General features: G+C 43.7%; 1 protein-coding gene across 2 annotated transcripts in view; it reads right to left on the bottom strand.

The window, feature by feature from the left end:
* LOC137785667 (C-myc promoter-binding protein-like) overlaps nt 1–15,588 on the bottom strand; it is a 55,535-nt gene that overhangs the window by 22,039 nt on the left and 17,908 nt on the right. The window contains exons 3-14 of one of the 2 annotated variants that reach the window (XM_068577109.1): nt 14,287–14,533; nt 13,741–13,810; nt 11,674–11,843; nt 8,135–8,439; nt 7,467–7,533; nt 7,175–7,233; nt 6,375–6,519; nt 5,602–5,777; nt 5,154–5,254; nt 3,494–3,709; nt 939–1,084; nt 75–113 (exon numbers count right to left, since the gene is read on the bottom strand). In XM_068577109.1, coding sequence (XP_068433210.1) covers nt 75–113; nt 939–1,084; nt 3,494–3,709; nt 5,154–5,254; nt 5,602–5,777; nt 6,375–6,519; nt 7,175–7,233; nt 7,467–7,533; nt 8,135–8,439; nt 11,674–11,843; nt 13,741–13,810; nt 14,287–14,533 — 1,741 coding nt within the window. Of the gene's footprint in view, nt 1–74; nt 114–938; nt 1,085–3,493; nt 3,710–5,153; nt 5,255–5,601; nt 5,778–6,374; nt 6,520–7,174; nt 7,245–7,466; nt 7,534–8,134; nt 8,440–11,673; nt 11,844–13,740; nt 13,811–14,286; nt 14,534–15,588 lie in introns of those variants that run through there. The other variant, XM_068577117.1, reaches the window with a different exon arrangement.

Below are 15,588 nucleotides of genomic sequence, written 5' to 3'. Positions count from 1 at the left end.
GCCCCCTCCATCTGAAGACCAAATGTACCCGAAACAGGTGAGAAAATTCAAAAAACAAACGATAACTGACAAACCTTTCCTCCTTTGTCCGCACTCCGCTCCGAGTTGTAAAGCTGCTCGCGAACAGAAGCAAAAAAAAAGAAGGGGGAAGAGAAAAGGAAAAGGTGAAAAAGTGAAGCAGCAGTTTGGCGAAATACATGTGACACAAACACGGAAGAGTTGAAACCATTGAAACTACAATACAGAGGCTAAGCCCCGCCCCCTCTGGTGGACAACAACGGGACCTTATTTTGGGGGAAATATGTCAGACGAGAAAGAAATAACTTTTTCTATCCTGTTTAATTTGTGGTACAAAATACACACGTTTGTCAATTGTCAATTTTAAAAGATATTTTTGCACGTCACCAGTCGTATGGAAAAAGAATTTACGCCCAAAAGCCACGCCGTGTTTCGTACTCACGCTAACAAATGGACCACATCATGGAAGATACCGTTACGTTTGGAATGTAGCCAAGTTAGCCAGCTGACTCGAGGCACCACAAGCCAACGGGCGGACATCACGTGACTCCGCCCACTTCTTCAATACATGACATTTAAAACGACGAACATTTGTGTAATTTGTGCCACAACTCAAACACAGCTAGCCGCTGACCATCCGACAGATATGACCTCTGAAACAAGGTCAACACGGGTGACATTGGGGAAAGGGGCGGGACTTTTGCTTCTATGAGTGGAGAAAAGTAGAACCATTTCCATTAGACATTAAAGCAAGAGGCATCTAAAATTAACAGAAAAGGCTAAAGAGGATCGTAAGGAAGCTCCGTTTTTTTTTGCAAGAAGCTTAACTCCAAAGGCATCAACATAAAACACGCATACAAATAAACATAAAACACACATAAATATTGCATGTTTTAAAAAAGGTTCAATACGGCGCATACTTTGTCCACGCAGTCGTCGAAGAAAGCCAGACTGGCGTCTTTGTCGCTGACGAAGGAGCACTCCTCGATAAAGCGGATGAACATCTGGGTTTTGGTCATCAGCGTGTAGAACTTCTGGTGCGAGCGGTCGCGGCTCTTCAGGAACCCTGAGGAGGGAGAAACCTTCGGGTTAGCAAGTCTTGTTTTCCTCAATTATTGTGAGGAATGATTTGTAGATCATTTAACAAACAGTGGAAGGTTTCCTAATTTAAAAAAACAATCGTTTTTTTAGGCTTCTGCTCAACATGTGAACATTCAACATGTGAACATTCTCTCTGCAAAGGTTGACTTTGATAAAGTAAAGCAAAGTTAGAGAGGGTTTAGTACAGAGAGAATTCAGGCGAGGACTAAAATTTGCATTCGGGTACATTTGTGACATTTCAATTTTCTCATGTGCCAAACCATATAATGCAGTTGTATATTACTTATGGTGTTCAAAACATCCAAAACAACCTATGATTTACAGCTTTGTATAAAAATCATTCAGTTTCTCCCTCTGAGCAGGGGGGATTGATTTTTAATAATTCAGCTCATTTCATCTTTTGTAAAAGACAGAAACATACCCACAAGAGTAAATTAAATGATACAGGATCTTTATAAATAAATAAATATATATATTTATTATATCACGTCCATTTGTCTTGGTTAGAGAATGCAAGCCAACACATTGTGATTAGTCTAATGGGCTGTACAGGAAGTGGTAAATAGCTTCCGTAATAGAGGCTGAGAGCAGCTCAGCTGTTGTGAAACTGATGGACGACCACCGGCTCAACGCGGCGAGGCTGAAGCCAAACACCCGCCGCCGCTGCAGAGAAACACTGTGATGCTGGACCATCAGGTGGTTTTTACCCCTAAACTCCTTTCAGCAAATTGCCCACTAGAGTTTCAAAACACTCTGACTACTGAAATAAATACATTTTTCCTACATTTGCTGCTTAAAACATTTGAAACACAAAGAGCTTATTGTTTTTCATTGTTTCGTTTCTTAGTAGGTTAAATATACTTAATTATAAATTCATTATGTGAGATTTGTAGACCACAGCAATCATGAAAATATCACCAAAAAACATTTTAACCTCCATATTTAAACCAAAAAGACCCAATGCATGTTTTATTAAAACAGTAAAACTGATGTAATGAAGCAACTGACAAGATCTGAGTCATAATCTACTAATGGGGTTACAAAATTAAAACATCTGCCCACTTGGAGACACCTACAGCAGCAGGAACTACCCACGGAGGTTTTGAGAATATTTCTGCCCGACGGAGGAGAGATGCCAACGCCGCGGTACACAGACCTGTACAGGTGAGCGGCCAAAATCCAATTAAAGTTTGCATCGTTTCCACAGTTTGTAAAGCAAAAAGGAAAAGAGACACAGATGTTGGACACTTTCATCATCTGATGAGGGAAGGGATTTTTTTTTAAAGAGTCAGCAGGGAAACATAAATAAGGTACTTGAACACATTCTGTCATGGTCTTTTTGTTATTGTGGATATTAAGTGTTGAGGCGGTCAGGAGTTCACAGGCATAATGTACGTCGTTCCTGTTCGGCGCGTCCTATAACTCACGCTTAAACTTTCCCCCGTGATGTCCACCGGCTTTTATAACGGGCTCCGATCCAAGGGCCGCTCTCGGGCCCCCCGGGAGCGTTGAGCAGCTGTGCCGCTAACTGGCTAACCTTCAGTCTGCAAACAGCCTTGAACCTCCGACCCGGCATCTACTGTGTCTGTGTGTGTGTGTGTGTGTGTGTGTGTGTGTGTGTGTGTGTGACACTCATGAAAGCTCATGTATTAAACAACAGCATCTGTTCGGGAGGCTGTCGTGGGGACGGTACAGGAGATGAGTTCATTTTTTTGGCTCGTCGTGCACCTGAACAATGACAAACAAGACGGGGCGAGAGATTGCATGTGTGCTTAACGCATAATTAAAATGACTAATGTTACGATTTTTATTCCTTATCCTTTTTAATTGTGTGTCATGTAAAAATCATCTGCAGGCTAAATCAGGTCAAATAAAAAAGCAACAACACGATCTGATGATATTTTACCATCAGTGTTGATCACACCTGGTTTTATTATTCTATTCGATTACCGATGAAACAGGTTTTGCAATGAGTGTATGTACAATATATGTTCTATGTTCTGTGATCTATGTTAATTGTTTTATGTTCTTTCTATGTTCTACGTTCTGTGATCTATGTTCTATATTATAGGTTCTATATTCCATGTTCTATAGTCTTTGTTCTATATTATATGTTCTATATTCCAAATTCCATGTTCTACATTCTCTGTTCTATATTACATGTTCTATATTCTGTTTTTTGTTCTATATTCTATATGCTATATTATATGTTTTATATGCTTTATTATATAGTCTATGTTTTCAATTCTATGTTCTAAATGCTATATTATATGTTCTATACTCTATTAAACGTAATATGTTCTATGTTTTATATTATGTGTTGTATGTTCTACGTGGATTGCAATGCTGGCGTGTGCGGCATGAATCCCGATACCTTGCAGGTCAAAGAGCGAGCTGGCGTCGGTGGCCTTCTCCGAGGGCGCCTGGGTGATGGGGCGCAGGAACGAGCGGTAGCCTTTCAAGATGGCCGCCATGAAGCGCAGGAAGACTTCCTGGATCTCCAGCTCCACCGTGTGGAGGCTCTTCCCACAGCTCAGCTCCGACGAGTAGCTCATGCTGAGCTCCATCAGCCCGTCGGAGCGCTGCTGACCTGAGGACAGGAGACCAGCGGCCGTCAGCACGTTAAAACCTCTGGACATACGAGCAGAGCGCCGGCAGCATACCGATGCTACACGCCGGTGTCCTGACACAAGACACCGGCGGAGAGCTTCGATATTGTTACGGAAGGTCATCTTCTCCTCAGGTTCTAAAGGCTGTCCTGACACGAGACACTGTTGTAGAGCTTTGATAGCTACGCTAGGCCATCTTCTCCTAAAGGTTTTAAAGGCTGTCCTGACACGAGACACTGTTGTAGAGCTTTGATAGCTACGCTAGGTCATCTTCTCCTAAAGGTTCTAAAGGCTGTCTTAGTGACGTCATTTTCTCTTAAAGGTTCTAAAGGCTGTCCCAGTGACGTAACGGCATCTTCTCCTCGAGGTTCTAAAGGCTGTCCTGACACGAGACACTGTTGTACAGCTTTGATAGTTACGCTAGGTCATCTTCTCTTAAAGGTTCTAAAGGCTGTCTTAGTGACGTGATGTCATCTTCTCCTAAAGGTTCTAAAGTCTGTCTTAGTGACGTTGTTTTCTCTTAAAGGTTCTAAAGGCTGTCTTAGTGACGTTGTTTTCTCTTAAAGGTTCTAAAGTCTGTCCTAGTGACGTTGTTTTCTCTTAAAGGTTCTAAAGGCTGTCCCAGTGACGTAACGGCATCTTCTCCTAAAGGTTTTGAAGGCTGTCCTGACACGAGACACCGCTGTAGAGCTTTGATATTGTTGCATTACATCGTCTTCTCCTGGTTCTAAACGCTGTCTCTGTGACATAAAGTCCTCTTCTCCTAAAGGTTCTAAAGGCTGTCTCAGTGACGTGACGTTGTTTTCTGATTTCACCAGAATGTTCAAGACCTTCTTTAGTTTGTCCACATTACTGATGGTAATTTCTAAAAACATCTACCTGTGTAAATATTTCGGAGAAAAACTAAGACTCAACCATAAAGGGGATCAAGATTCATCCTTTCAGAATCTGGAGCGATTTTTAACTTTACTGAATCAGAAAATTAATTTGTATTCAGTCTCTGTAGCCTAAAGGTCTCGAGGTCTCTGAGTGAGAACGGAAAGGAGACGGAAGAGGTACATGGAGTATTTTTACTGTACTACATCTCAGAGGTACATATTGTACTTTTTACTATACTACATCTCAGTGGTACTTATTGTACTTTTACTGTACTACATCTTAGAGGTACATATTGTACTTTTTACTGTACTACATCTCAGATTGTACTTTTTACTACTGTTATTTTGTCCAAGAGCTTTAGTTTCTTCTCAGATGACAGTTTTTTATCTCCTTCCTGTCGTTAAAACCACGTCTCCTCCACGACTTCTGTACCAGCTTCTATTCAACTGAACACTAAATGAAGAAAAGCACCGCGTGCCAAAGGTTTTCTGAAAGCGTACGTCCACATTTCTACAATAATCTGTTCCATCAGCTCGTAGAACTCACCGTCGACCAGCTGCTGGTAGAGATTGCTCAGCACGTTCATCAGGTTCTTGCAGGCTTTCTTTGGCAGGATCTTCCACGTGAGGGCTCGCTTATCTTCATTGCTGTAAAAGCAGAAGCATGCGGTGAGCGGCGGGGACGGCTCAGACCACCCCGAACGCCGCCCGCCTCATAAGAAAACCTGTCACGCTACAGAAATAACCATTTTCCACCCAGAGTCCTGGTCTCTAAACATAGAACTCATGACCTGACAGTTATGTGGTCGGAGGAAGAAAAAAAAAAAAAGATGCAGCAAAGGAAACAAGGTTGAGCTCTCTGCTGCGGCTCACTGACCTGTAGTTAATACCTTTTTAATATTCATCGTGTGGAGCAGCCAGAGGAGGAGATGAACAGTAATAGTCTTTTCTTACATTATTAATAACAATGTTTTGTGTGTGTGTGTTGTGCTCACTGGAAGATGGTGTTGGTGTCCAGGTCAACGCAGCTCACGTCCGGCGGCGGGTCATAGAGATCAAAGTAGCGGGAGTCCACTCCCACAATGAACGGACAGGGGGCGCTCAACACGTCCGCCAACGCCAGGGGGCACAGAGGGATGTAGGGGCACGGCCAGTGGAACGGGAAGATCATCTGAGGAGGAAGAGTGGGGTAGATATTTCAAAGAGCCAAACAGTCCGGAGCTTTATAAAAACAAACTAGAGTTGTTATTCAATTTACATCTATGTTTGTCCAAAATGTCATGAAGATTTATCCCATTGCATCCAAATAATAGCAGATTCATTGTTGAGTTTTGGTCATGGTGACCTTTAAAAAACACACAAATATACAGTTTAAATGAGCTTTTTAGGTTGTTCCTAAAAAAATAACAAAGAAAGGGGCGGATGTAAAGTCACAGTGACCTTTTAGGTCACTTTTACATAACACTTACATTCCGTGCACTATATTTTAACTTAAATGTTTATATTCTACTGATTCAGTGGTAAATATTCATGCTCCCATTTATTGCACTCTGTTTTATGTTTATTGTTAAATGTTCTGCAGCTCCCGCCAGGACAAACTGTGGAAACATACATACATGTAAAAGAACACACATGAGAATGAATGGTTCTGAATCTGATTTAGCACCACAATCCTATTGGTTCATGCTCGATGAACCATTCCCTGTAGGCGTTCCTGAGACAGATCGCCGGAGAAACAAAGAGCATTAAAGCGTCCAAGTGTGCTCACCGACACTAGAGCTTCGGTGACGCTGGTCAGCACGGCGGGTCGTAACGAGTGGACCAGGATCTTGTGCTCGGTGACGGCGAACACCAGCAAGGTGACGGCGTTCTCCGGTCCGAGGTTCTGCAGCAGCATGGAGAACCGGCCACCGCTACGAGAAAAGAAAAAGACACAGGATGAAAGTCTGTGTCAACTCTCGCCGATACGTGTGGAAGTACTACGGGGGAACTCAACTAAATCTGGTGTCTAAACTATGTTTACTCCCGTTCAAAAAGTTATGAATCGGCTGTTATATATATTGATGTTTTTCTTTGATACGAATTATCGTAACACCCTGAACCCCTAAAACCTACTGACAGGAATATCGTCAGTTTTTCATCTTGCCAACGGTCCTTGAATGCATCACGTGTGACCAACGCTTCAGTCAGAAAAAGCAACCATACATTTTGCGATATTTCCTATTTACATTTTTTTCACATCTCATTTAAGATTTTGCCTCAAAACACCAGTTTGATTTAACCAGATTCTGTAAAAAAACAATAAATTCTGAGCTCCTCAATGAAAGTATGACGTCAGGATGATTCATCTAAGACAAACAGTCACGTGACAAGAAATCAGAGAAAGTTCAAGTGAAGTTCAGGCTGCCAGAGAGAGGAGACTATGTAAAAATGTATATATATATATATATATATATATATATATATATATATATATATATATATATATATATATATATAATATATATATATAGCCTCCATTTTGGGAAAGAAGATCCCCCCCACACACACACACACACATTCTCTTACCTGAGTGGTAAAGGAGACGACACTGGCTGGCTCAACATCAGGCTGTCATGAGGAGAAAGCTGCAGAAAAGCTGGAAAGTGAGATAAAAAAAGAAAGAAAAAAACCAACGGAGCAAAACGTGTCTGCGTTGAATCATTTAAAACACTCATCCATAATGGAGGACCCTAAACTGCTCTGCACCCTCCAGGCAAAGCAGAAAGCCATCACCGAGCAGCACTGGAGTCTGCAGAGTGATAAATACTCCTTTCTTACGAGCAGCGTATGCAGAAAACAGCACATGAGCCGGACTCACCTGCACCAGGATGCGAGGCCTCTGGGAAGACGGGAAGGGGACTTTGTGCATAAAATGAGAGATGTGCCTGCAAAAAAAACCAGAAAGAAAGACAATTAGGAAAAAGTTGGATGAGAGGCCAGAAATAACAGCAGTTGACGACCGAATAATCCGTCACTGCGGCCCTCTAGGTCTGGAAAGATTTACGATGTGGTTTGTCTTTGTTCTGGGTTGTTTATTTATTGGCTGGACCAATTTTAAAATATAATCCCTTATTAGGCCCATAGCAGGGACATTTACAGGAATAAAGCAGCAAAGTGGAAAGTACAACGAGAGACACGGGTACAGAGAATTAAGACGCAAACACATGGGAACATAAGGGTGCAGGTTGTAAAATACCCTTTAAGAGAGCATGTTCGCAAGAACTATCCAATCACAGAGCTCACAAATTGATTTGAAGATTAGCAGCTTAAACTAAATTTCCTTTTGGAGTTGTGTTTCTGTGTTCAGTCACATTGAGGACATCAAACGGGACCGCAGAATGAAGGAGAACCCTTCTGGAACTCACTTAGCGATATGTACAATGAACAATTAGCAAGAACTTAAAAAAAGAAGAGCTAAAACGTAGAGATAGAGAGAAAGAAAGAGCGATAGAGAGTGTGAGAGAGAGAGAGACAGAGAGAGCTTACTTCTCGATGGGCAGAGCGTGAGGGCCGGAGATGGAGTAGCGATAGAGGAACGTGAGGAACTTGCGGAAAGCGTCGAAGAAGGGCCAGTGGGAGAGCAGACAGATGCACTTGTTGGTGTAGACCGAGCGTAGGATGGTGGTGGAGGAGCTGCTGGTGACTGTCCCCGCACGGCTGGAGGAGGTGGAGGAGGAGGAAGAGGAGGGTTTTGGTGGATCAGGGCTTAGGAGACCCAGCTGGGAGCGCTGCAGGTCGGTCAGACACTCCTGAGGGAAGGGCTCGTAGAACTGAATGGCAGCACCGTAGACCTGAAACAGAGGACGCTGGATCTCAACATCTGCAGATGTTTCACATGCAGAAAGTGCATATAAAAAAATCTGCAACACATGCAGAAACTGTATATGAAACATCTGCATCACATGCAGAAATTGTTTTTGAGACATATGCAACACATGCATAAACTGCATATGAAACAGATTTCCAATAACTACACTTCTTTGAAAGAAACACTGCATCTCATCGCGACACAGATAACACTCATAATGTAGACCTACCCTCTATGTGTGGAATAATTTTGGATTTTTATGGATTTGTATGTGTCTTTCATAGGTTCAGCTTCTTATGTTGTTTGTTAGCCTTTAATACAAATTATCAAAATAGTAGCAAATGATTTTTCTGATCTACTGACATGCGTTTCCTCGAGCACACAATACTCTCCTTAACCATCTTAACCAAACTTATTCTAACTTAAACTCTAAAGCCAAGTCTGAACTCAAATGTTTGAAGAAGTGAGGACGATCCAAAATGTGTGCCCTATCTACTCGTCAATGCTTATCAATCATTTCCAGAGGAGGAAGTCCAACACATGAAAGACAAGAGCAGTTTGACAGTCAGTAAATAAATGAAAACATCAATAAGCATAGAAAGATTGTTTGTTTCAGCTCCATTGGACAGCAACACCACGAGGGCCAAATAAAATCCCCTCTGCTTCCTGGAAACATGAGACGATCCCCAGTTCCCTCAGATCAAAAGGTCACAGGCTTATCTGCTGGCCGCCTGTGAGGCTCGGCTTTCTATATTTCCCCCAGAAGAGGGCCGAGGTTCGCCCGAGTCTTTGTTTGCCGACAGCTGAACCCTGGACGCCCGCGACATCGCTGTCCTCCACGAATACGAGTCAGTGCTGCTCGTTTAATGTGTGTGAGTTTGTTCTCTGCTCGGCGTACAGGATTCGTTTGTGTTCATTGGGTCTCAAACAACCTGCAGCACACGTGACCGAAATATTCAGACGACGACCGAAAAACACAGTTTGAGGTTCAGGAGAGTTTCGACTTTGTTTGACGTTGGAGGTCAGATTAGTTTTGAAGCGTCAAGAGTTTGCTTGAGGCGGGGATGAAATGTCCAATGACTGAACTACTGTGCAGTTTTGAGGTACCCTTCTCTCTAGAGACGGAGCTGCAGCAGCATGCACGATTATGTCTATTTGTGTGTGTGTGTGTGTGTGTGTTGGTACACAATTCAGCAGGTGAACTCCACAGTCAAACATGGAGTCTGCAGACTGCCAGAGTCCTGCTAAGTGTCCCTCTGACTGTGGCCAGAAAAAAAAAGAACCTTCCTTACCAAATATCGCCCTGCATGTACTGCACATGCACGTGCACACACACACACACACACACACACACACACAAACACTCCTGAGTGGCCCCTGAGTGTCCTCGTCCAACGGAGCCACTTCTCTGTAAACATCAGTAAACTTCGGATGTTGTTGTTTTTCACTTGTACGCCTCAAGCTGAGCCTCGCGGGCCACCGTCCAAACCCACCGACCAGCGCAGCAGGAAGGAGCTCGCGTCGGGATTTTTGGAAACCAAGGGAACGAGCTCTCGGGGCAGCCCGCGAGTCGACACTCACGGGTTTCGTCCGGTCGTGTTTGTTTGACGTCGTTGGCATCGGGGTGTGAGGCACCTCGACGACAAGCAAAGGCGGACGAAGCGAGGAACAAAGAAATCAACATCAGTCCGGTGTAAACAAGCGCGGAACATTTTGGTTTCTTAGCGATAGTAGACGGGACAATAACAACATCCAGATTTGTTGTGTTATTGTCTTATTGATTCAGAATCAGACGTGTTTATTAGTCAAGAACATTGAAGAATAAGAGGAATTTGACTCTGTGAAAGGTGCGTAACAATAAATAACAGATAACAGTACTTTAGAAAGTAAATACTATGAAATAAAAGTGGATTTTAATAAGAGAAAAAAAACATGTGATTGGTCTTGTGTGTCCATCAATATATATTAGAATACTGTTCAGGACTGTGTCTCAAAAGTGTTGTAAGTATCAGTACCTCCGTTCCAATAGTGCCTTTAAAATACTAATTCTTGTTGCCGTCTGTTGGATTTAATTCGTCCCTTTTAGAAAGTTAATTGATCCTCATCATTACTGGAGAAAGATTGATCATCATTAAACTCAGTTAATGACTTCTAACGGCCGCTTGTCTCTGGTTATGTTTAGCTCTTAAATTAAATGTTTTTTTAATGTGCGCTTCATCGTTCCTTGCTAGGCGCCGACTAACCCTTTCATCTCTTGGACGTATCACACTTAGACCTTTGAAGGACGAGTGCTGCGAGTACTTGCATCCGATAACTGATTTTAGTTTGTCCGAATGTATTTCGTATCCGTCCCGAACAAATAAACATGAATACATAAATCACAAAAGAGCTAGCAAACAAAACTGGGCTAAAAACAATAGACCGTATATATAAAATGGACGTAGTCATAGTGATGTAGAGACGTCGGACACGTCTCTGGTGTTGACTTGTCAATCACCTTGTAGCACCGCCCCTAAAGAACCCCCTGCTTAATGGTCTGTTTGACTCTAAATACCATAATTTACTAAATAAACATCATGCTGTATTGAAGAAGACTTGAAACTAGAGATAGAGACATAAACTCATGTTTACAATGTTTACCGAGGGAATACATCAAGAGAGAACTAGAGTCATTTATATAGACTTCTATACAACCAGAAGGGTCACCCCCTGGTGATCAGTAAAGCGAATACAGCTTTAACACACAAAGTATAGACTTCTATACAACAAGAGGAGTCAGCCCCTGGTGGTCAGAAGAGTTCATGTTATCTTAAGATATAGCAGAGACTTCTATACAACCAGACTTCTGAATGCAGATGCAGACGATGAATGCATGTACTACATTATTTGTGTTTCATTCATATTCTCAGCCAACAGGCTCGTCCTGAAAGAAGAAGCACCAGATGTGGAGTTTCAAGGTTTTCCCCCGACAGAGACGGCGTTCCTGTCTGACCCACTTTCCAATGCTGCATGCAGAGTATTGTGGTTTTCCTCCAGTGTGGTGCGTTATTCTGTGGTCATGTCAGCTGTATATAGAGATGGCATTTACAGTCTGTTGATGAGGTGTAACAGTCACTGAAACTCTCACGTGTCGATACCGAGACGTTTGTCAGTCGTCTGGTCGGGAGAGGAAGAAATAAAGCAGAGCAGACTGCATTCATGTGTTTTAGATTTTTACCTTCTCTCCGGAGGCTCCGGTGAGGACGAAGGTGGAAAACACTGGAAGGGAGTATTTGGTGGTCGCTGGCCAGCACTCGATGGTGGCCCCCATGGGAAGGCAGAAGAGAGGGACCGACTCCGGCAGAGGGAAAGACTCGTAGTCCTCCTCTGGGTATCTGCTGAACAAACCTGGAGACCAGAGGACAAAACAAACCCACTGAGGACTCCATCCAGAGAGCTGCTGCCGCAACCTTCACAGCGGATGAAGACGCACGATCGACTTTCCACACCGGCGAGAATTAAACGTGACAAGCTCAGTCCATTATCGTGATAATGTTAATGTACTTTATTGAGTCGAGAGTCTCACTGGAAAGGCCTGGCTCTGTGACAAGCAATCAGCCCTCGGTGATTAATCCGACCTCTGGGTCATTAGTCGCTGTCCGAGGACCGGACACAAACGAGAAACAATGACGAAGGGATTTCTTTAAGGGTTCTGTTCACTTTCTGGCCTTCGTTTATCAGCGGAGAGGAGAGAGAGAGAGAGAGAGAGAGAGAGAGAGAGAGAGAGAGAGAGAGAGAAGAGAAGAACAAGAGATTGAGAGAGACAGAGAGAAGAAAGAAGAGAGATATAGAGAGAAAGAGATTTCGCGATAGAGAGAGAAACGGAGAGAAGAGAGAGAAGAGAAGAGAAGAGAAAGAGAGGGAGATATATAGAGAGAGAGAAGAATGGAGAGAGAAGAGAAGAGGAAGACAGAAAGAGAAGAGGAACAGAGAAAGAGAAGAAAGAGAGACACAAAGAGAGAAGAAACAATGGTGATTGTGATAAAAATATAAAGATGATGCAATATCTATGTATCTATGTATTTGCGATATTGCAAACTGGGTGTCGTCTGTAGCGACATTCTTTTCTGTATTATAAACACAAAAAGTGGAACGAAGCAGAGAATTCTGAAGAAAAGCATGTTAGTGTGACATTTCAGCCCAAGACTTCTGCTGTTTGGATTGCCACTTTACGAAGTAACACCGTATATTCTTCTCCCCGATGCTTGAACGTCCCTTGAGGGGAATCCACAGCTAAATGAAATTGCACAGCATTTCTGTGAATCTACCAACAAAACAAACTGAGCTTGTTGCGTTCAGCATCCATCAAACCCGTAAATAAAGTTGTTGAAAGATGTTGAAAAAAATCTCCACTTGTGTGAGCTGGCGCTCCATTCACAGTTGGCTGCATATTTCAAGATGCGTACAACAAAACATCCGTCAGCCGATTTTAAGCCGGAGCCAAGCGCAAACGCACAGTGTCGACAGAGTTATCACAGAATCCCCTCCCGCCAGCTGCTCTATGCTCCAAACAGCCAAAACAAATTTAATGTGAAATGAGCCCCATATTACCGTTAAATACACGGCAGCCGTTTAACCGCTTTGAAAAGGAGAAGAATATTGGCGTGCGGAGGCTTATCTCGTCGCTCCGATTCTAATGGCTTGAAGGCGCCTGAACGTGCGAACGCAGCGGCAGCAGCATGCAGCAGGCTTGCTCTGCAGAAGTCCTCCTCTCTAGAGACGGAGCTGCAGCAGCATGCAGCATGCAGCCGGCTTGTTCTGCAGCAGACCTTTCTCTCTAGAGACGCAGCTGCAGCAGAATGCAGCATGCAGTGTGCAGACGGTTAACTCTGCAGACCCGCCTCTCTTCAGACGCAGCTGCAGCAGAATGCAGCATGCAGACGGTTAAGTCTCTTAAGACGCAGCTGCAGCAGCATGCTGCATGCTGCATGCAGCAGAATGCAGAATGCAGCCGGCTTACTCTGCTGCAGGACCCTCCTCTCGAAGGGACGCAGCTGCAGCAGAATGGAGCAGGCTTACTTTGCAGAAGAAGTCCTCTGTAGAGACGCAGCTGTAGCATTTTTTTAGTGCGAACTCAAAATGATCTAAAGTGATATTTTGTTGTTTATCCCATAAGCACAGGAAGTGATGCGAGGGAGAACGGAGAGAAAGTGTTAAGGACACCACTCGGTTATCCGATAACTGATGTCGCTGGGAACAAGATCACATACTGGCACAAGTAGTTAAGGGATTAGGGGGGGTTTACCTGCTTTGTAGGCGATGGTGTTGGTTTTGGCCACAGACTTCTTGTAACACAAGTAGACGGAGGAGCCCCACTGAAAACAAGAGAAGAGTTAGCGTGGAGGAATGATGAGTGAGACTCAATGATGAGTGACACTGAATTGGAAACACACACATTATATATATATATACACCCACACACACACACACACACACACACACACACACACACACACACACATCTTGGCATTCTGAATTTCAAACAGGGCTCCGACAGGACTGCAGATTTAAAGACTCTTCTGGCACATTGATACCTCGTCAACATATTGCAGGAGTTATTCTGTGATGTCAGTTCATGAAAGTTAACATGTTGGTTGCAAAAAAAAGAAAAAGAGTTATTCAGCATTCGGCTGTTCTTAGCTCCACCGCTTTTTGGTAACTTTTATGTTTGTTTGTTTATTTGCAAAATGGCGGCTCTCGAAAGAAGCACTTGTTTGTTTTGTTGCGGGAAACCAAAAACCCGACATTTTTTTAAAAAGCACGCGGCGCTTTCTGTCCAGCGCTCTCTCACCATGCTGCTGTTGAGATTCTTCTCCACCTTGCAGAAGGTGTGCGGCGGCGTCTCCCCTTTGCCCGGAATGATGATGCAGATGTCGGTGACGGCCAGGGCGGAGTGCGGCTGGCTCTCGGGCGCCCGGCGGTAGGTGACGTAGATCCGCTGGGAGGAGTTGCCGCTGATGTTGGCTGGCCGGCCGGCCGCCGTGGTCTGGATTAGCTGGCAGCCCTGCATCAGCCGCTCCTTCCACTCGTACAGCACGCTGCAGGGAAGGACCGACAAACCAGTGCGATTACAGCCAAGAATCAATCAACACAATTATGCAGCCGGTGATCTCACCGGGACAGTTAGTTGTTTGAGCCCAACATTAGCCATTAATGGCCACTCTGCACCCCATAAAACTGCAAAGAGAAATCAATGCATTTTTTGAAAAAACAGTCAGATCTATGAGCTCAGGGACCCTTTTACAACAACAACTTATAAAGGAGGGAAAAGGGAAATCTGAAAGGAAACTTACAAGTAAATTAAAACTGCAGAACTTTCCCGGTTCACTTGCAGTAAGTCACCAGGTGTCTTCGTAACTCATGGCGTCTTTACGCCAAACCAGAAGCAAACGTTGCGCCTAATATCTACTAAATGAGCCAAATGAGGTAAAAATTTGCATCATCCACGCGACGCGAAAACTGATCAGTGTTGGTATAATTGTGATGTCATCACTGACGTTCAGGGAACAACCAGAAACAGAGGAATTATTTATGTCCGGTACATGCATGTAGGTTTCTGTCAAAACATGTGAACCCAGTGCAGCGCTGTAACAAGAGCACTTAGTGGACTCAGGGATGCAGAACAGAAGCAGTAAATTTAAGCACCCCTTCCATTATGTACTCATCCTCCATTACTGTTTCAAGTGGAACGCCACTGGTGCATCTTTGCAGCCTTATTCTCGACTCAGTCTGCACCATCAGAACAGTGCAGTTGACCTCCTTCCACTTCTGCAGAACTTCAAACAAGCCTTTTTTGTTTGCTAAATTGGACCTTGAATGCCTCTCCAAAGACTTAGGAGTTGTTTGAGGAGTTTTGTGTCGCTTTCTCTATTTTCTTCAATTTAGGTGAGGTCACCTCTGCAAGAAACACGATGAAATGTTAAACACAACATTAATCTTCAGGGGGGAAAGAGCAGAGGTGCTACTTCACATATTGAGCGAGTGTGTCTCTTTCTTGAGGCTTTCAGCTGCTACATAAAGAGCATGGAGGCGTTTGGGGGGGATTACCACTTCTGCTGAACAATTGCCTGGTTGAAACCAGTCTGCAACCTGT

The sequence above is a fragment of the Clinocottus analis genome, unplaced genomic scaffold (genome assembly GCF_023055335.1).
Source record: "Clinocottus analis isolate CAN_PGR_092001 unplaced genomic scaffold, fCliAna1.0.p SCAF_1, whole genome shotgun sequence".
NCBI lineage: Eukaryota > Metazoa > Chordata > Actinopteri > Perciformes > Cottidae > Clinocottus > Clinocottus analis.
The sequence above is the reverse complement of the archived record's forward strand: the minus strand, read 5'-3'. Positions and strand labels throughout refer to the sequence as shown.